The 21,222-nt window shown below is 40.5% G+C and overlaps 1 protein-coding gene across 3 annotated transcripts in view; it reads left to right on the forward strand.

Annotated features, from left to right (window-relative positions):
• The window catches only part of NELL1 (neural EGFL like 1), an 885,423-nt gene that overhangs the window by 425,632 nt on the left and 438,569 nt on the right, over positions 1–21,222 (forward strand). For all 3 annotated transcript variants that reach the window (XM_034645600.1, XM_034645601.1, XM_034645602.1), the window contains exon 13: positions 7,374–7,499. In XM_034645600.1, coding sequence (XP_034501491.1) covers positions 7,374–7,499 — 126 coding nt within the window. The remainder of the gene's footprint in view (positions 1–7,373; positions 7,500–21,222) is intronic.

The following is a 21,222-nucleotide window of genomic DNA, read 5'->3' on the forward strand; positions in this document are numbered from 1 at the left end:
GCACAGTCTCAGTAAATCTTGGCTTACTTTCCCCATTCAGTTTCCTTTTTGAATCTGCACGAGAAGTAGGCATAAGCACCTCCCACCAACCCCCAGCTCCAACCTTCTCCATGTTGCCTTTTTCTAGGAAATTCTTGTGAACAAGTCTGAGTAGATCACACTATTTTATCAAGAGAATTCTTTGCATTTGCTTCTATCTTTGCGACCCAGACCCTGCACTCTAATTTAGTGACGATAATGCCAAATTCGGGTCTGTGTTTGCTCTGAACTCTTATGCAGATGGAGGCTGGTGATATATGAAGAATCATTATGCCACATCCAGTTTCATTTTAAAGTCCATAAGTATACCTTTTTAAAATGAAAACAAACTACTTCACCATCCTGGGGAGGGATATAAATCATGTATTTTTATTACCTCAAAAGACCACCAGAAGATGAGCTCCAATATTTCAAAGGTGACAAGCAATCTATACGAATGAATCGTAATTCGAACCCCATTATACTCGAGCTGATATATACTGCAGTGGGGTTTATAGATGTTTCTCGGAAAGTATTAAAAAGAAAAAAACAACTGGGCCTTTTGTCTCTAGTTTCTAATCCTGGAGGAGGCAATTGGTCTTATGCAATCAGCATAGAGACTGTATCAAGGTGGGAGCAGAATGCTGCTACCTGTTTGGGGGCTCTGGGTCACTGGAGCCTGAAGTGTGAAAGTGTTAAGATTGATTTAAAAGAGCCAAAGAACCAGTGATGCATGGTGTAGCATCGCTCTTCCAACAGAGTGTAATGCCAGAACAAATGTTAGGAACAGCACTGGACACAGACATAGCATTTGGAGATCTGCGTGTTTCCATATGCTTCCTGGCAGCATCAGACGTATGTAACGGAGTTATAGGATTGAATCCTTATTGAGGGCTAGAAATGGTACAAGTGAGAACAGTGCTAACTTTGAAGTCAGACCATGTGGATTCAGACCCAGACTCTTAGGCTTATGACTTTGTGCCTTGGACAAGTGACCTAAGAATCTCTGAGTCACGTTCTCTCTTCATGACATGGCGCTACCTACTTCCTTCAGGAAGAATGAATGGAGGGATGAGGTGCTACCTTGGGAGTGTCTAATACATAGAAATGAGAAGCACTCAGAGAAATAAGTGCTACCCAGGTGCCAGGCTGCTGTTCCTAGTTTTACCCTCTGAGGTAACACACGTTGAACCTCGTATTCTTCTTGGTATCACCCTGTGCCTAATGGTGCATAAACCCATTCATCCTTCCAGTAATTAGGTTAACTGGTTTTCTTATAAAATCTTCTTCAACTGATTGAGCCCTTTAACTTGAACCTGGACTAGAGCTGTGTCCAGCCCCCACCTTGAGGTTCAGCCCCAGGCTGAGCCTCTTGTTGCCTCCTAGATTTGGATTGAATGTCACACCTGGAGAGACCATTGCTTGAGAAAGAAATCAGCTTCAGGCAGAGCACCGGCACCACCTGGGCAAAGGTCAGATGGCTTTCAGGTTAAAATCTTTGGTGCTTCAGGCCCCGGGCCCCTCGGTGAGCTCAGTTCATTCTTTCATTCGGGAGTTCTGTCTGGGGTTTGCTTGTTTTTGTAATTATTCATTACCTTTCAGAATCTCTGAACAATAAGCAGCGTTTGTCTTAGGCTCATTTAAAAAATCTCAGCTCACTCGTTCTCAAGATTTTTTTTCCCAGGATATCTCAACTCTGAAGATGTTCGTTAATTCTGTTTTGATTCTTTCTATAATCAGATTCCCTTTTGAAGCGCTCTTGAGTCCTTTCTCAACCGTCTCCGTCTCCGGGGTCGTGCCTCTCCCTGAGGGTGAAGAGGCCATTTTTGTTTCGGCACATGTGTTGCTAGTCCATCCCCAGCCCCATCCGAAAACCAGGGAAATTCTCAATTCTTTCCTTCTGTATTCTTGCCTCAAGGGACCCGGCTAGATGACTCTCAACACTTGACCATTTTTCCCCCTTCCCTCTGCATTAGTCACACCACTAGGTATTTTTATATCTGGTGTTTGCGTGATGAGGGATAAGCAACAAAGATGAGGTCGTAACAGCTTAATTTTCTGGTACATTTGTCAACTTTCCTGCTTATTTTGGTGCTGTCTTTTTCTGGACTGGTACCAGGAAATTATGAGATCTGCAAGAGCTCAAATTATCAGTGGTATGAAGTGAAAATAAAACCAGCTCAAAGACATCTTGCCGGAGCAGCGGGGATGTGTGGCGTGGGGTCCTGTGTGACTTGTAGAGAGTAAAGTTTGGAGAAATCCATGTGAGAAATTCTCCCAGGGTTCTTCTAATCATCCCCTTGTCCTGTTTTTGAAAATGTTTTTATTCAGGGTCTTAGAATCCTCTGAAACAAAGGGATGGTTTGGCTGTTTGAGTCAAAGTAAGCTTGTTACAGTCAAGTAACTCCTTCAGATCTAGATGACGCAGATACCTCNTTTTATTCAGGGTCTTAGAATCCTCTGAAACAAAGGGATGGTTTGGCTGTTTGAGTCAAAGTAAGCTTGTTAAAGTCAAGTAACTCCTTCAGATCTAGATGACCAGATACCTTTCATCAGTTATCCAGTGGCCTAAGGGAAAGGAGCCAGGAGTTTCTCTCTGGGAGGAGCTGCCAAGGGTCCATGACAGGGAAGCATTCATTGCAGTCTGCAGCTTGGTTGGCAGCTGTGGCCCGTGGGCTGAAGACTGAATTGCCCCTGAGGCAAGTCCTGACTAGTTTCTCATCTTAAAGAATGTCTGGGCATCCTGGCAGAATGAGATGGAGTTCAGTGTGTCTTGTATCTCTGAGAGTAAAATACCAAGGTGATTTAGCCTTCAGCTTGGCCAGCTCCAATCCATTCTCTTCTTAGAGCTGAGTGATATTTTAAAAACAGAAATTGGTTTGTGCCACTACCTGATTAAAGTCTAGACTCCTTCCTGTGGTCCACAAGGCTCAGCAGGATCTGGCCTGAGCCTATCTTGCCAGTTTCACTTCAAATAGACAAAGCTCCTTCCCCTAATTCTTCTCCAACATTCTTCTCTGTCTGGTATGTTATTCCTCTCCCCTTCACCTGTTTCACTTCTGTTTTAGGTCTTCGATGNAGTCTAGACTCCTTCCTGTGGTCCACAAGGCTCAGCAGGATCTGGCCTGAGCCTATCTTGCCAGTTTCACTTTAAATAGACAAAGCTCCTTCCCCTAATTCTTCTCCACCATTCTTCTCTGTCTGGTATGTTATTCCTTTCCCCTTCACCTGTTTCACTTCTGTTTTAGGTCTTCGATGAAACATCACGTCCACCGAGACTGCTTCTCGGGCCCTCTTGGACCACATTCACACCCCCCCCCCCCCCCATTAAAAGGTCTCCCACTCTTGGTAGAACTTAGAAGTTGTGCTCAATGTCTTTTCAGGCTGTGAGGTTTATGGTGGCATTTTGCTCATCCTTTGCTTCAGGGCTTAGTAGAAGGCTAATGAATGTTCACGACTCAGTGATTCTCTCCCTTCCTAACTCTACAGAGACAAAAGGTTTAGCCTCCGTAGTTTCCCTGATCTTTCTCCACCTCCGGTCTCTACTTGGTGAATATCTGTTCATCTTTTAAGATCAAGCTTAATGATCTCTTTCTTTGAGACGCCTTTCCTAGTCACCTCTCTACCAGTCAGGGTGGGCTCGATGGCTTAAATGAACACAGGCATATTTCCAGCTCAGGCAACATGTTCATCAGGCTTGTCTGGTTGCCTACTCCTCGCTCAGGGACCTAGGCTGAGAATGTTCCCATCTCTCTGCTTCCATGCTTTTCAAAGCAGGAACAAGAAAATGTGGTCAGCCAGGTGCTGGCTCTTAATCTTCCCCCCCTAGAGGTGGTATGCTTTGCTCAGACATCATGCCCAGTCATATAACTATGCTTAACTTTGAAGAGGATGGGGAAGTACATTTGCATCATGTGCCCAGAAGGAGGAAAACTGGTACTGTTTGAAGAACAACACTAATGCCAGCCAACTCCCTCCAATGTCTGGCTTCCCTTGGTATTCTCAGTCTCTCACTTACAATGATCTCTTCCTCCACTTCTCCATTGTTGCATGAAAGACTTTGTAATCCATAATAACTGAAACAGCTCCAAAATATTAACGTCAAGCATACAACTTTATAACCCCATCTCCTAGCTTTCTAGCTCATGCATTCTAGTACCCTCACAGTAACCACACCTTGCCTCCATTAGGATTCCTGCTCTAGTTTGGATTCCCTAAGAAGCAAACTCTGAGGAGGCTGGCATGCAGGAAGTTATTAGGGAGTGCTCAAGGGATGAAGGCCTCTGGGGAAGGGAAGAATGCAGGATTGGACAGAGGGAGAAGTTAGCTCAGTCTCATTGAGTGCTCTGAAATCTGGATGGTCCTTTGGAATTATCTTGAGCTGGGGTAAATGTGAAGCAGTCTTTGTTGTAGGTCACTCCCAGAATGAAAGTGTGACTGTGACTATATAGTCTCTCATTAGCCAAGGACAGTTTCCCTAAAAGGATAGCAGCTGACAATCTTTAGCAGGCAATATTCTCCTTAGCAGGGGGATTAAGTTCTTTGGTTCTGAAGTGAGATCTGAGAAGTGCAGCACAGTGCCCACCCCTAACACCCAATCCATTTCAACTGTCTACCTCCATCTTCATGTCCTCACAGCTCTCCTCAATAGCTGAGATTCCTTTATATCATTATCATTACCTCTTTCTTTATCATTATCATTACCTCTTCCTTTATCATTATCATTACCTTTTTCTTTATAGCCTCAATTCCCCTGTATCTCTCTTTACCCATTTTATCTGCATAAAAACTCATCTCTGGTTACACCGAACTTTCCAGTTACCCTTCTACTGCCCCTAGATACCTGAATGAAATTGGAGAAGACACATGGCCATGCTCTCCCTTAACTCATTCACGATCAGAAATCACAGTGGCTCCTCAGCCACCATACTATATGCTCAAGTAAATGTTTGTTCCCTTTTTTTCAAAATGACTATTTCATACCTTCTCCTCTCTCCTTAAATGTCTGATACCTCCTCCCTTTCTTAATTCGCAGATGTTACCCTCTCTTTTCATTTCACTGAGAAAATAAAAATAATCAAAGGAGAGCTGCTTCATCTTCACACCACCAAATATGCCAACCGTCTCTGTGCCTTCCCTTCTCTTGGCTTTGTTCGTGTTGTAGAGATGACTTATTCCATCTGTGCCTTGCTTCACCCCAGGACTTGGCTCCTGCAATGATCTCTCTCTCCTGCACCATCAGTTTGCTTCACTTATATTGAATCCTTCCCAACAGCGTACAAACGTACTGTGATCTCTCCCATCTTTAAATAAGACTCTCTCGACGCCTAGTCTCCCCAGAACTACTACCCCATTTTTCTTTATGGGAAAAAAAATCTCAAAAGATTTACCTTGTTTTTCCGTCTCTATTCCCTCCTCTTCCATCCCGTCTTTAATTGACTCAGCCAGGCTTTTCTCCACCACCTTCCCAAATCTACTCTTCTTAGGTCAAGGTCAGCAGGGAACTACTTCCTGCCAAATCCAGTGGTTAGTGATGCCTTGATCTTATTCAGCTTCTTAGCAGGTGACAGAAGTGATCATTACTCCTTTCCTGAAACCCTTTTCCTCTCCACTTTTGTGATATCCACTGTTCTGTGAAGTAAAATGCTTAAATGATGCCAGGTATCGACTTGTTAAGGAATCTTTCTGGGTGCCAGAAAGATCTGAACTTCATACATCTCATGCTCACGTGCAGTTAGTGTTCTGTCTTAAATTCGTGGGAGAATGCCCTTCATACCCCAGCTGGATATAATCTTATTATGTAGTTTTTATATTCCTGTTGTCCATTTATTTTAATTGTGCATTGTCTTGGACCATTTTTGGAAGAACATGATCTTGTGTAAGTAGAACACTTTGTTTTTTGCCTGAAGCCTTTCAGTAATTTCTGGTGTTTAGTTCTTACAGTTAAGGAAGTCTTTCTAACCACGAGTGTCCTTCTAGGACCTCAGTTACTCCACGGTAACTTTTATTTATGGGCTGACAGATCTTTAGTGAGCCTGGAAAGAATCTGCTATTATTTCAGTGTGTTTTATTAGGAAATAAGTCAATCTGCTTTTACTTTTAAAATAGAGAAGTGAGATTTCTGGTGCCCCAGGACAGTTGTGTTTATCCTTGTTTTTACACATGAACGGCATTAGGACTTTGGTGATTACCTCAATAGCAACACTATGGTTGACTATCGTTTTCAAGGTGCTTTCATGAAGTAAATCCTAGTAAATAAGAGATCAATTTCTGAGTTCAAATCCTGACTATAGCACATTCTAACAGGATGATTTTGTGCCAGATATTTAACTTCGCTAAGCCTCAGTTTTCTAGACTTCAAAATATGGGTAGTGCTGTGCTTGGATCATGGAATTGTCTGTGGATTCCATTAGATAATGAATTTAAAGATCTAAAGCAGTAGGTTCAGAACTGGCTCGTATGACAAGCTGATGAGAACCTTGGGACTCAGCATGGTTAAATGCACGTTCCGGGCTAGTAACTGGAAGAAGCAGAACTAGAATTCTCACTGTGTTAGGTCCTTATGCTGTGCTGCAGTCCCTTCCTCTCCATCTCCATAAACACTCTGAGTAAAATGAACACAGAAGGCATTTCTGAAAACAACCTCCCGAAAAGACTAAAGTCTGTACTTAAGGTTGTAGGTTATTTGAGTTCTTACCATGAATGCTTATGAGGAAGCAGGTGATGCTCTGACCTCCATTTCAGAGAGAAAAGATCCTTTTTGTTGAATCAGCCCATTATCCTGTCACATGGGAAGGTTCTCCAGGTCAAGGGACGAAAGATGTCCGTTTGCATTAGACATCTGTTGTCTGTATTCACAATACAACATAGGAGAAACTGGCTGCACCATCATTTTTTAACAGATGGATTAAAGCATGTCTTAGTTAAGACACAGGAGCAGAGAGGGCTGGATCCCCTTGATTTCTCTGATAAAAGCTACACCATGTACAGTGGACACCTAATAAATATTAATTGGTATCAACTCACTGGACACAGAACTCCTTGATTTTGGATGTTTGAATCAGCATCCTCCTTGGTGAGAGATTAATAAGAGCAAATTCAATCTTCATCCTTCTTGGCTTCTTAACTGTTACATCTCACCATGCCCTTTTCTCGAAATACTTTCAGCTCCAGAGGGCATCTAATGCACCTGAATGCAGCTGAATTTGCATTTAAGTTTTTGTGTTTACTGCGTCTTACATTTTCTCTTAGCTTTGATGGGCGTCTGCCTTTTTAAATTTCGTGGTAAGATGATCACACTAAATAAAGTTCAATTATTCACCTAACTGTGATGTTGCTTCTTTTGTCTCCTTTAGATATTGATGAGTGTGCAGCTAAGATGCATTACTGTCATGCCAATACGGTGTGTGTGAACCTGGCTGGGTTATATCGCTGTGACTGTGTCCCAGGCTACATCCGAGTGGATGACTTCTCTTGCACAGGTGAGCACGCAGAAGCAACACTGTTTTTTTCTGATTCAACCCTTCTCTGCACCCTATGTGTGTTGTTAAATTTAGCACCANAGAGGATGTGGAGAAAGGGGATCCCTCCTACATTGTTGGTGGGAATGCAAGTTGGTACAGCCACTCTGGAAAACAGTGTGGAGGTCCCTTAAAAAGTTAAAAATTGAGCTACCCTATGACCCAGCCATTGCACTGCTGGGTGTTTACCCCAAAGATACAGACATAGTGAAGAAAAGGGTCATATGCACCCCAGTGTTCATAGCAGCATTGTCCACAATAACTAAATCGTGGAAGGAGCTGAGATGCCTTTCAACAGATGTGGTCCATATATACAATGGAATATTACTCAGCTATCAGAAAGAACGAATTCTTAACATTTGCTGCAACATGGACGGCACTGGAGGAGATAATGGTAAGTGAAATAAGTCAAGCAGCGAAAGACAATTATCATATGATTTCTCTCATCTATGGAACATAAGAACTAGGATGATCGGTAGGGGAAGAAAGGGATAAAGAAAGGGGGGTTAATCAGAAGGGGGAATGAAACATGAGAGACTGTGGAACTATGAGAAACAAACTGAGGGCCTCAGAGGGGAGGGGGGTGGGGAATTGGGATAGACCGGTGATGGGTAGTAAGGAGGGCACGTATTGCATGGTGCCCTGGGTGTTATACACAACTAACGAAGCATCGAACTTTGCATCGGAATCCAGGGATGTACTGTATGGTGACTAACATAATATAATAAAAAATCACTAAAAAAATAAATAAATTACTTAATTAAAAAACATTTAGCTCCAGGTGTACTCTGTACTACTGTAACCCAGCTGGTTTTTCTCTTGCATTATTTTACCCTCCCCTTTGGAGAAAAAAGTGATAAAAGAAATTTTACTTGAGTAATTGATTTCTACTCCCAGTGGACTTAGAGACATCAGTTTTAAGAATAGAAAAGTATCAAACTATTTGCCTTCCATCAAACTATTTACTGGAATGTTTTTGTAGATAAGAAAATGTACTTTGTTCCTGTTGGGAATGACAAGGATTAAATTTAGAGGGGGAGCGTGGAGTACCTGGTGGGCAGGAATTGGCCATGTATGGGAGCCAGTCAAGACTCTGGATTGACATATGCTGATGGTTAGTTTCCCTGATATGGCAGGGCTCGCAGCACTGAACCAGAACTCTGGGGATGTGCGTGGTGCGTTCGTGTGAGCAATGCTGGCTTTGTGGGACGTTTGGTTTGGGGGTTCTGATATATTTCCAATTATGTATGTGGAGATATGAACAGTAAATTGGCAAAGGGTGGTAGAAAGTTCTGAGTCTTTCTTCTTTTGGCCAAATGCCTTTAAATGACCGATCTGTAATCTATAAGAAAAGTGCCCCTTGAACACAAAATTTCAGTCATTTTGTACCTTCCCGTAACTACTGCATCTTTTTTTTTGTCCTGTTAACATTGGCCTATAAGCTGGATTTTTCACTCAGCATGGACTGCCACTCTTAGTGTATTTTATTCCCAACGACCTTTTCAAAAGTGCAAAAAGTTGCAAAAGTTAGGGAAGCATGTTTGTATGTCCAAGTAACCTTTTCCATTGATTGTTAGGTATTTAAAAGTTACCATTTTTCGGCTAAGGAGCTGGTGATGTGAGAGTAATACAGGTTTCTGATGGCCACAGATGGCCAATCTCATTTATCTTTTATGTAGAATAACTAAAATTCCTGGAGGAGAAAGCGATTGCGTAAACACAGCATGCTGAGAGCTAAACATTTTAAGGGGGGCACAAAAGTCTTTTGGACATATAAACAAACAATCTAAAAATCTGATGTTCCGTATGATTGTTTCTTTGTTCTTATGATTTACCTTAACCCTAAGATTAGAAGGAACCAGTGCATGTGCTCCTAACAACAGCATATCACACAACTCCGTAAACCTTGATTACGGCCCCACTGTGTAGAAAGGCCTTGTTGAAATCATAGCAGAATACAGCCTCTGCTTTACTTTTTCACAAAGGGAGGAAGACTGGAGCTCTGTGCTTGTTGGAAGCCTCTTAGGTTAGGTGCCCTGCCTGGTGATTTATATATGGAGCAACATGGAAAATATATTGTTTATAGTATTACTTTCAGAAACTAAACTGTGTTATTTGGAATAAAAGACAAGGGTGTGGGTGTCAGTGGGTACCCAGGCACCCCCTCCCCCCAAAAAAGAGATAAGTTCAGAGTAACTTTCTCTGATTTACGTAAGTAGCTATCCATTATCCTATCACCTGATTCTAATTTTCTGAATATCACTTATCACCATGTAGAGTTTTTATTTTTTATATGGGATTTTCAAAAATTTGTCTCTATTAGAATGTAAGATCTGAGAGCTGGGACCTTTTCCCTGTTGTTCCCTGTGTTGGCTACTGAAAACATAACCTAGCTGGAGGAGTTGGGGGTGTAGAGAACATAGACTGGCAGAGTGCGGTGCTCAAAAATATTTATTGAATGAAGGAATGAACAAAACTATTTAGCCTTGGGCTATTTAGTTCTCTAAATTTCATTTATAAAATATAGCTCATATATGTTGTATCCGCTATGCCTGTTCTAAGTAGCTCTTAGGTTATTGCGAACATCAGACAGTGTATGTGAAAACATTTATCATGGCACTTGGAGGTGTTTGCATCAGTCAGGGTACAATGTTCTGCAGTAACAACCCCAAATATGACTGATTTAAAATAACAAGGTTTTGTTTTCTTTCACTGGTCAGCATGAAGGGTGCTCTGCTCGTCCTAATTACTGTAGGACTGTAGTCACCAAGATGTGAAAAAGAGCCTGGAAGCTCTTGCAACAGTCATTCAATGTTGCTATCAGGGAATGACACATACCCTTTCCACACACTGCTTGTGACTAGAACTAGTCACCAGTGCCCAGCCAACTACAAGGCGAGGAGGAAATGCAGTTCTACTTTGTGCCTAGAAGGGTGAGAACACCAGAAATATTTGGCAAATGGTGCTGATGAGTACTGTAGTGACTTACATTTAATAGATTCTCAACAGATTTTGTTTCCTTTGACAGGAGCTCCTTATTAAAATAACCTTTTTTTTTTTTTCTCCCAACAATACACAGTGTGTTGGAGAAAGTGGTCTCAAAAAATGATGATATTAAGCACATCTGTACTGAGTACTATGATGGAAGGATAAGCAAAATGCAATAAGAAAACGTTGCCTGATTTCCAGAATAGAGTGTTTGGAATGTTTTTGCCAGCCACAAGGTGCTGCTGGAGTTTACTGAGGCCTGTTAGCATTCAGTGAGTGGATTAGGGTAGGGTTTTACAGTGTGGAATATGGATGGGAGTGAAGAGAGCTAAGAGACAAGCATTCTCCCTGCCATTTCTCCTCTAGACCAGATTCCAGGGCCTCCATTAGATGCTTGCATGGTAAGCTGGAGCTCTGATATTTACCTTCGTGTCCTGAAAGTACGCCTGTTAGGCCAAAGGTGCTCTTCGCTCTCCAAGATTGATCAAGTCCCCACCTCCAATCTCTGCCATTTCTTTATTGGCAAAGACTTCTTCCTCTAAGTGGCTATTTGTCTATGGTAAAAAGTAAGGTTTATAATAGATGTTGGCCACTGTAAGGCATCTTTTCAGATGTTTCATTTTCCAAAGAATATTTTCTGGGAGAAATTGACAGACCTGAAGGCATCCTTTGTTTGCCCCAAGTTCCTGATACAGCATTTCTCATTATTGGCATTCCTGATTTCCAAAGATCATTGTTGACTCTGTCCCAAATCAATTAGTATCTGCTGCTGTTAAGTTAGTTTTCTAAGTATGTCAAGGTCACTGTTTTCTTTCTTTTAGTATGCCATTTAGCCTGACCCTAACTGTCCTAGAAGGCAGTAGTAATACTGAAAAATTATATTTAACTAAAAATTAATGAGCCTAGCATTAAAGAAGATCTATCAGCTTTAGTAATAGATGATTGAATGATTGATTGACTCATCCATTTCATTCATTTATTCATCTAATACATCATTAGTATCAGCTGTGAGCGTTAGGAAATATGGTCACTGAGAAGAGTGATAAATGACCTCTGTGCCCAGAGAATTCATGATTAATGAGGCACCAACTTCACATGAAAAAACTCAAATGTATATTCACTATCAAAAATGTTCCAGTGTTTGCCAGATCAATCCCTCTTGAAAGTTTTGGTAGAATTAGGTGAATATTGGGTGTTTAATCCCATGTTAGTTGTTAATCCTTTATAAGGTCCAAAGAAGAAACTCTAAAATAGCCATTCCAGAGTTTATGCTGATAAACACAATCCTTTTAGAAAGAGTGTACCTGAGATAATAAGTAGATGTCAAACTCGATGCTAGAGGGGAAAGGCAATGTGTCATACAGAAAAGAAGCTTTAACTCTTTCCCCCTTTTTTATCTTATTAAAAATTGAAAAAAAATCACATCTCATGGGAAAATAAAGTAAGGAGGGTTTAAAATTGAGAATACTTACCCACAACGTAAAATGTGCTATAACTTAATTTTTACCCCTAGAGGCAGGGGAGTCCCTGACATGACCATGTGTTTATACGTGAGGCTCTGTATTTTTTTTCTAGGAAAGTTTCCCTTGCTTTTTGAAAGGATGAAATTGAAAGCATCTGACGCTTGACACAGGGGGAGTTTTTGGCCTTAGGATTTGTGTGCGTCTACGTGACTTTCTCTCCTGTAAGAGAATGCTGGTTTGCCCTTGTTCTTTTATGAATTTCAAAACTAGAGGATTCCCTGAAATTGGGCTGGTGGGGTACTTATTCTCTGTACCTTTTGATTTTTGCATTGGTCAGACTCCTTGATTTACCGTCCCTGACTTTCATTTATCCCTAGTTAAACTGCCCGCGTTTAGGTTGTTTGATAAGATGTTATCATTAGATAGGCAGCTCGAAAGAAGGATACCTGTGATTTATGACAAAAGCATGCAGCAATAAGACAGGTACTTGACAGTAATGGGTAAGCATTCATTTTTTATGCCAAAAGCTTCCCATGAAGGTAAGAAATAAAGGAAACAAGTGAAACAACCTGTATCCCATGTGATTTCTATTACATCACTCAGAGGATTTGTATTTTCTTGATATTGGCATGGAAGAAAGCTTGAAGGAAGTATATGTTTGAGATACTTCTAGTAAGCTTAGTTAAAATTAGATACAATAGTCTATTAATTTAGTGGTTTAAATTAAGTACCTCATAATGAAAAGAGGTGAGGCAACAGTTTACTTAGGAGTAAAAGGTGACTGTTAGAAATTTTAAACCAGTTTTCTGAAAAAAGCTTTTCTCCTAAGGTTGATGATCAAAAGAACACTTTGAAATATGAGGTACCCGATGTTGTTTTATTGAGCAGAGCCAGATGAAATAGAGCCAAAACAGGACATTCCCCGACTTGCTAGAGCGTGGTAGTAAAGTTTCTGTCGATTACCCTTATCTTTAAAGTACGCAGCATGTGCTTGTTTTGGACATGCTTGTTCGTTCTTACTTTGGACTATCTGGCAGCGTTAAAGGGATAAGTTACTAATTACTTGGCTCACGGTCTCAGAAAAGGTGAGATAGCTTTCAGAATGAAATTCCAGGCATAGTCCTGCGGACTGCTTCTGCTTGAGTGAAAAAGGCTGTATCAAATGCTTTAGGATGCAAAACTACCTTTGTTAAAGATGGCACAAGACATTTATCCATGTATTGAATAAGGAGTCAAGACAAGACTTACAGTTTTGCATTTTCGAAAACCCAACTAAAAGCTGGAGACATTTACCCTTTGATTTGTTTGGCTAGTATGTTCCCTCTAGTTTTCCCCCCTGCTTTCCTTTAAGTAGGTGGTTGGCTGTGTTAGCCACCTCCTCAACTAGAGGAGGGATGTGACAGTACTGAAAGCAGGACTCCAAAATCCCGATTTTTTTGGTGCAGATTCTCAACCCTTAGCTCAGGGTAGAAGCACTCAGGACATGGGGAGAAAAAGTTAATGTTGGGATATGCTCTTAGAGATTTTGATTGCATTTTGTCTGTGACGGAGACCTGGCTTCAGTTTGTTTAAAGGTCCAGGTGATTCTGATATGCAGTCGACTTTGGTAAAACAGAATGGCAGAGAAGAATCTGAAGGGAGGAGAATTGCCCTCCATATTATAGACTGGAAAAACCAGAGTGGGTAATATAGGGTCAGGAAGTAATGAAGGTAGAAACACGAACAGTGTCTGGAGGAAGGGCCCTGCCTCCAAGGCTGCATTCTGACATATGTAAGACTCTGGGGAGAGAAAATCCTCAACAAAATACTAGCGAACAGAGCCCACAATACATTAAAAAAAATCGTTCACCATGATCAAGTGGGATTTATTCCTGGGATGTAAGGGTAGTTCCATATTCACAAATTAATCAGCATGATACATCGCATCAATAACAGAAAGGCTAAAAACCAAACGATTATTTCAGTAGACACGGAAAAAGCATTTGACAAGGTACAAGATCCCATCATGATGAAAACCCTCAACAAAGTAAGTTGAGAGGGAACGTACCTCACAATAATGAAGGCCGTATGTGAAAAACGCACAGCTCACAACAGACCCAGTGGGGAAAAACTGAGAGCCTTCCTCTTAAGGTGAGGAACAAGACGAGGATGTCCACTCTCACTACTTTATTCAGCATAGTACTGGAAGTACGAGCCACAGCAACCAGACAACAAAAAGAAAGAAAAGGCATCCAAATTAGTAAGAAACTAGTACAACGTTTACTATTTGCAGATGATGTTATGTAGAAAAACCCAAAAGACTCCACTGAAAAATGGCTAGAACTGATAAATGAATTCAGTGAAGTAAGTCCCAGGATACAAAGTCAACATGCAGAAATCTGTTGCATTTCTCTACAATAATAATGAAACAGAAGAAGGAGAAATTAAGAAAACAATCCCATTTACAACTGCACCGAAAGTAGTAAAATACCTAGGAATAAGCCTAACCAAAGAGGTGAAACACCTGTATTCTGAAAACTATAAAATATTGATGAAAGAAATTGAAGATGACACAAGTAAATGGAAAGACATTCCATGCTCATGGATTAGAAGAACAAATATTGCTAAAATGTATCTACTCCCTAAAGCAATCTACACATTTAATGCAATCTGTGTCAAAATACCAACAGCATATTTCACAAAACTAGAACAAGAAAACCCTAAAATTTATGTGAAACCACAAAAGACTCTGAATTACCATCGTACTTTTGGAAAAGAAAAGCAGAGCTGAAGGTATCAGGATTGGAGACTTCAAGTTCTACTACAAAGCTGTAGTCATCAGAACAGAGGGTAGTGACCCAAAAATAATACATAGCTCGATGGAACAGAATAGAAGACCCAGAAATAAACCCAAAACTATATGGTCAATTAATCTTTAACAAAGCAAGAAAAAATATACAAAAGGTAAAAAACAGTCTCTTGAAAAAATGGTGTTGGGAAAACTGGACAGCAACATGCAAGGGAATGACAGACACTAGGCCACCTTCTTACACCATATGCAAACATAAACTCATATTGGATTGATGATGTAAATGTGAGACCTCAAACCATAAAAATCCATGAAGAGAGCATAGGCAGTAATCTCTCTGACATTGGCTGTAGCAACATTTTTCTAGATAGGTTTCCCGAGGCAAGGGAAACAAAAGCAAAAATAGACTATTGGGACTGCATCAGAACAAAAAGCTTCTGCTCGGCAAAGGGAACAATCAACAACTAAAAGGCAACCTACTGACTGGGAGAAGATCTTTGCAAATGACCTGATAAAGGGTTGGCATCCAAAACACATAAAGAATTGATACAACTCAACACCTAAAAAACAAATAATCCAATTAAAAAATGGGCAGAGGACATGAAGACATTTCTCCAAAGAAGGCATCCAGATGGTCAAGAGATACATGAAAATATGCTCAACATCACTCATCATCAGGAAAGTGCAAATCAAAACCACAATGAGATCTTACTTCACACCTGTCAGAAAGACTAAAATCAAGAACACAAGAAAGAAGTGTTGATGAGGATGTAAAAAACGAACCATCTTGCAATGTTGGTGGGAATGCAAACCCGTGCAACCACTGTGGAAAATAGTATAGAGGTTCCTCAAACAGTTAAAAAACACAAGTACCCTACGTTCCAGCAATTACGCTACTGAGTATTTACCCCCCAAACACAACAACACTAATTCAAAGGGATACATTCACCCCTATTTTTATAGCAGTGTTATTTACAAGAGCTTAATTATGGAAAGAGTCCAAGTGTCCACTGATAGATGAATATCAGTGTCTACACACACACATACACACACACACACACACAATGGAATATTAGTCAGCCATAGAAAAGAATGAAATCTTGCCCTTTAGAACTGCATGGGTGGAACTAGCGACTATAATGCTAAGTGAAATGATTTCACTCGTGGGTTTTGTTTTTTTTTTTTAAGATTTTATGTGTGAGAGAGAGCACAAGTGGAGGGGAGGGACAGAGGGAGTGGGAGAAGCAGACTCCTAGCTGAGAAGGGTGTCTGATACGGGGCTAGATCCCAGGACCCTGGGATCATGCCCTGAACTGAAGGCAGATGCTTAACTGACTGAGCCACCCAGGTGCCCTACTCATGTGGAATTTAAAAAAACAAACAAGCAAAGAAAAAATTAGAGACAAACGAAGAAACAGACTCAATTATAGAGAACCAACAGATGGTTACCAGAGGCGAGATATGTGGGGTAATGAGTAGAATAGGTGGTGGGGATTAAGGAGAGCACTCTTGTGATGAGCCCTGGATGAGGCATGAAATTGTCAAACACTATATTGTACACCTGAAACTAATATACACTTAACTATACTGGAGTTACAATTTGAGGAATAAAAAGGCTCTGCAGAGAAGGAGGTTATGGGATGCCTCTGCAAGTGAGGCCTGATGGGGAGATTCTGAATCTTCAACTGTGACATGACTGCTGGGGTGCCTAAAGAACTCTAAAGATAGATGACCTTTCTGGGGCAACCTGTGTTCTCTGGGACAAGGAATAGACTGCTCCCTCTCTGCTAATGTCTTGTCGTTTGGAATCCTCTAGAGCTGTGACACAGCCTGATGGAAGTAGGGAATTCTCAAATGATCAAGACAACATTTTTACTGCTCCGCTTGTCCAGAAGAATAGGAGAATCATTAACTTAAACTGAAGAAATTACAGAAATCTACATTATTTGTATATACATGTTTGTGACTGGGCTTCTCTATCGTGACAAGTGAAAGAAACAAGGTCATCTAAAGGAAACAAAAAGAAGAAATTAAGAGGCTCCTCCAAACAGAGATTATGTAGGGTAGAAACTCATGGAACATTTGGTGTTTCAGGTGATTTCAGTTTTCCATATGTAATTCTAGAAAAGTCAAAGGTCAGATATTTATTGCATTTCCCAATAGTAGTGTTAATGCTAAGGTTTTTTTTTTTTTTAAATCAGTAAATATTTCTTAGGATACCAAAGGACATTCACCATGAGGTTACCAAAGGACATTCACCATGAGGTTTCAGGATGAAAATAAGTTGAAGGATTTGTGCAGCATTTGGCTTCTTTGATGGGTTTAAGTGGGAGTGAGTTCTTTGTATACCAGCGCTGTTGTAACGGATCTAGGACCATTGACTGCTGCAGAGAAACTTGGATGAATGATGGAGCTTGCCCCCAGGGTGTTTGTGTACAAACCTGTTAAGTACTGTGTTGCCCTTAATCCAAATTCATCAAAGAAGTTTGTTAAGATTTCTATACACTCTGTTGTTGGAATTGTGCCTTCAGAATCACAATTAAGCTTCCACATAGAGGAGTTTAAGGTTGCCTTAGCACTTACACTGTAATTGAGGCTAGCCGTGCAGCCTGGCTGTGTCCACATTTGGGTGGACACAATGCATGGACATTTCTCTTTAATAACCTAATGAGCTATCTTATGTTCTTTGTTTCCAAGATTTGGTGAATGCATATGCATAGCTATTTCCCTGCTTTTTAAAGGCATAGTGAGCCAACTTAGGATTTCTTCAAGATAATTAGGAATATATATTACTGATGCTTGGGCCAGAGTGAAAGCTCTACAGTTTTATGGTTAAAAGTCTAGTGTATATATTTGTATATAAATTTTACAGGTTGAAAGCTTTGGCTTTGCACTTACTTGCTTTATGAATTGGAAAACCATTTGAGTTCTCTGCTGCTTCATCAGTATCCTTTATACAGGCTCAAAGAATTATGAAGCATAAAGCGGGACAGTGTAGGTGTATCCGTTCAGATAATTTTAATGGAAATAATAAAAAAAAAACCCTGATTCCACTGGCTTAAATGATAAATATATTCTCTCCTAACAAAGTGTATAGGGACAACGTTTCCAGAATTAGTTAGTTCAGCTCCTGCATAACATCATCAATGACACAGATTTTTTTTTCTGACTTTTTATTTTCAGCATGATAGTTTGCAACTTGATGGAGCTCCTCTCAAAGTCTCAGAATGGCTGAAGTAACTCCAAGCATCACATTTTGACTTAGCCGTGTCCCAAAGTCAGAAAGAAAAGAGTATTCCCTTTCTACAGTCCCTTTTTTAAGATCTAGGAGAACTTTATCAGAAGGCTACCCCCAGCAGATTTGTTTTCATGTGTCTTTGGCCAAAACTGTTTAATATACCTATTAACAAAATATATCTTAGACAAAAAGAATTAGCTTGAATCAAGACTTATCCCTAAGGTTGGGATAGGCCCCAGCTTTCTCTGTAGTACTTGGCTAGCTAACTTATATCTAAACAAAATTTGGGTTCCATTCTCAATGGAAAGGGTGTGTGTGTGTGTAGATCCACAATTACATAGGCAACTGTCAGCATCTAATAAGAGCATATTAAAAGGTTTGAAAACATTTGCAAGCTTAGGAGTAATTAAAAGACATGCAGTTAGGTATGCATGTGACTATCTGTGTGCGGATATGTAGTTAGATACCATATATCTACTTATATCTTAATCACCCATTTCTGGAGATGGTTCAGGAAATAGGCACATCCATACATTGCTCAAAAGAATGTTAATTGATACAAACTTTCTTGAAGGCAATTTGACCATTTATCAAAAGGCCTAGAAATATTTATTTATAGCAACTTATTCTAAGGAAGTAATCAGTCTCAATTACATATGCAGGATTTTCATTATGGCCATTTATTCCATATATTATTTATAAGAAAAGAAACTGAAAGCAGCCTAAATATGAACTAATGGAAGTTTGATTAAATAAATAGCGAAACATCCATACATGGGAATACAATGAATGTTAAAATAATTTTTAGAAGAATATTCTCTGTCAATGGAAAATTTTCACTGTATACTATGATATTCAAATCAGTATATATATTCTCCAATTAAAATAGTAAATATAAATTATAAATGAACACACACATAGTCACACACACACGCAATACACAGATGCATAGAAACATAAGCAAAGAATAGCCGCCCAAGTAAATGACAGAATATCTGAGTGGACAGTTACATATGATTTCTTTATGTGTACTATTTTCCAAATTTTCTGTGGAATGGAATACAGTGCTCTGAACCTACATTGTGTCTTCATGTCAGAAAAATATTATTAAAATAACAGAAAATGCTGGACAAAGGTGACATTAAGTTTATTTTGTCCAGATCCCCTCTCCTCCTCCTGAATTAAATTTTTACAAATGTTTATGACTTGGTAATGTTAATGCCTTTTATCCTTAGTTGACCTAGATTACAAATCTGAACTAAAGAGATTTAAAGCAGTGGCTCTACTTCATCATATTCCTGGAGAATTTGGCCAATATGGCAATTAAAGGACTCTTGGAATTATGATGCTCTTTTCCTCCTTTGAGGATCAAGGAAGGTGACCTGATGGGTGGGTCCCACCTGCCCTATTCTTTGTAAGCCCTTGTGGGAGGGCTTCCAGGTTCATGGTGTGGTCCAGTGTTTTTTTCTGGACTTTGACTAAGACAAAGATACTGAGAGGAGACCGAATAGGCCCGAGATTTCCACGGCAAAGCAATCGCTGGATGAGAATCACGCAACACGGAGTCTAGTCCTGCCCCTGCTACCAGCTCACTGTGTGAATATCGCTGTATGAAAAACTCATTGTTTTTCTTTGGATCTTGAAAGATCAAGGTTAACTAACTCAATAGTTTTTAGTCAGAGGAGCTGGAATTCGAAACAAGTTTTCTTTTTAAAAGAGTTCAGCCCCCTTTTTTAATGATAACTTTGCAAACCTATTCTAATTCCATGATTCTGTAAGCTATGGTTCCTGACCTCTAGGAGGTTATGGTCTCTGTGGGGGACATAAAATTTACATTTAAGGAGAATAATTTTATAGGGTGTATAAGTAAATGTTAAATTGTGAGTTATGGACTATAAATGTGGGAAAGAGCCTTGGTCCTGGAAGAAAGGCATTAATTACTACAAGGTAAATGTGTTTTCCACAGGGAGGTGTCTGAAGGAGATTTGATGTTGGGTGGAGATGGTAAAAGAAGAATGGAGAAGTAGTAGGGTGTCTGATAGTTCGAAATAGATTCATCTCCGTGTTGTTGATCTGTAACGTGACCTAGAGCCCCCTGCGTAGAAGTGGAAAGAATAGAAGGCTCTGAGTCAGATGGGCCTGGCTTCCTGCCCTAACTCCAGGCATTTGTTACCTGTATTGTCTTGAAACAATTTTTTTTTAAGGTTTTGTTTGTTTATTTGACAGAGAGACAGCCAGCGAGAGAGGGAACACAAGCAGGGGGAGTGGGAGAGGAAGAAGCAGGCTCCCAGCGGAGGAGCCTGATGCGGGGCTCGATCCCAGAATGCTGGGATCACGCGCTGAGCCAAAGGCAGACGCTTAATGACTGAGCCACCCAGTCGCCCCTTGAATCAATTTCTGATAAATGGACACGTCTTGCTCCCCGAATTGCAAGAAGTAAATGCAATAGTATTTATGAAGGGCTTAGAAGAGGGCTCCACACGGGTGCTCAATACATGTTAGCCATTACTATCTCTGTTCACATGTGAGGAATCTGACTTGAGAAAGTAGGGAGGTTAAGGGATTGCCCATAACCACAAGCTAGAAAGTAGTGGAGCAGAGAGGTGAGTGCAGGGCTTCTAACTGCAGGCACTCACCTGCAGCCTATCTCAGAGCTCTTTTGATGATGCCCTTAAAATGCTCATGCAGTGTGGTCTGCAGAAGCTTCCTAACCAACTGCCATTATTAGAAAGAAAAGAGCCTGGGACTTGGGTCCCAGAGAATCCTATTTTATCCACAACTCTGCCATTTACAAGCTGTGGGATCTTGGGGAGACTCTGCCAGTGTTCCATGTCTCAGTTTATAACACCAAGAGAGAGGATCTGTTTGAAGGTTTTAGCATATGAAGAGCCTAACCCAATGACTGTCTTTTCAGTACTGGTGCTCAGTATTGAAGCCCTAAAACCTATTTACTTATCTCCCCCTCCCCCCGCCCCCGCCTTCTCATCAAACTCTTGAAGCACTTCAGAGGACCGCATGGCACGTTGGAATACAGTTGGAAAGCTGCTTGCCTTGAGAAACTCCATTTCTGTAGACAGTGTCCAGATTCTCTGGAAACACAGGCTTGCAGTCAGGTGATTTATGCTAATGGGTTAGGGAGACCAGTGAGAAGTGGGTTTCACAGTGGTTTGTGGTAACTAGCCAGGAATACGTTATTTAAAGGGAAAT

The sequence above is a fragment of the Ailuropoda melanoleuca genome, chromosome 16 (assembly GCF_002007445.2).
Source record: "Ailuropoda melanoleuca isolate Jingjing chromosome 16, ASM200744v2, whole genome shotgun sequence".
NCBI lineage: Eukaryota > Metazoa > Chordata > Mammalia > Carnivora > Ursidae > Ailuropoda > Ailuropoda melanoleuca.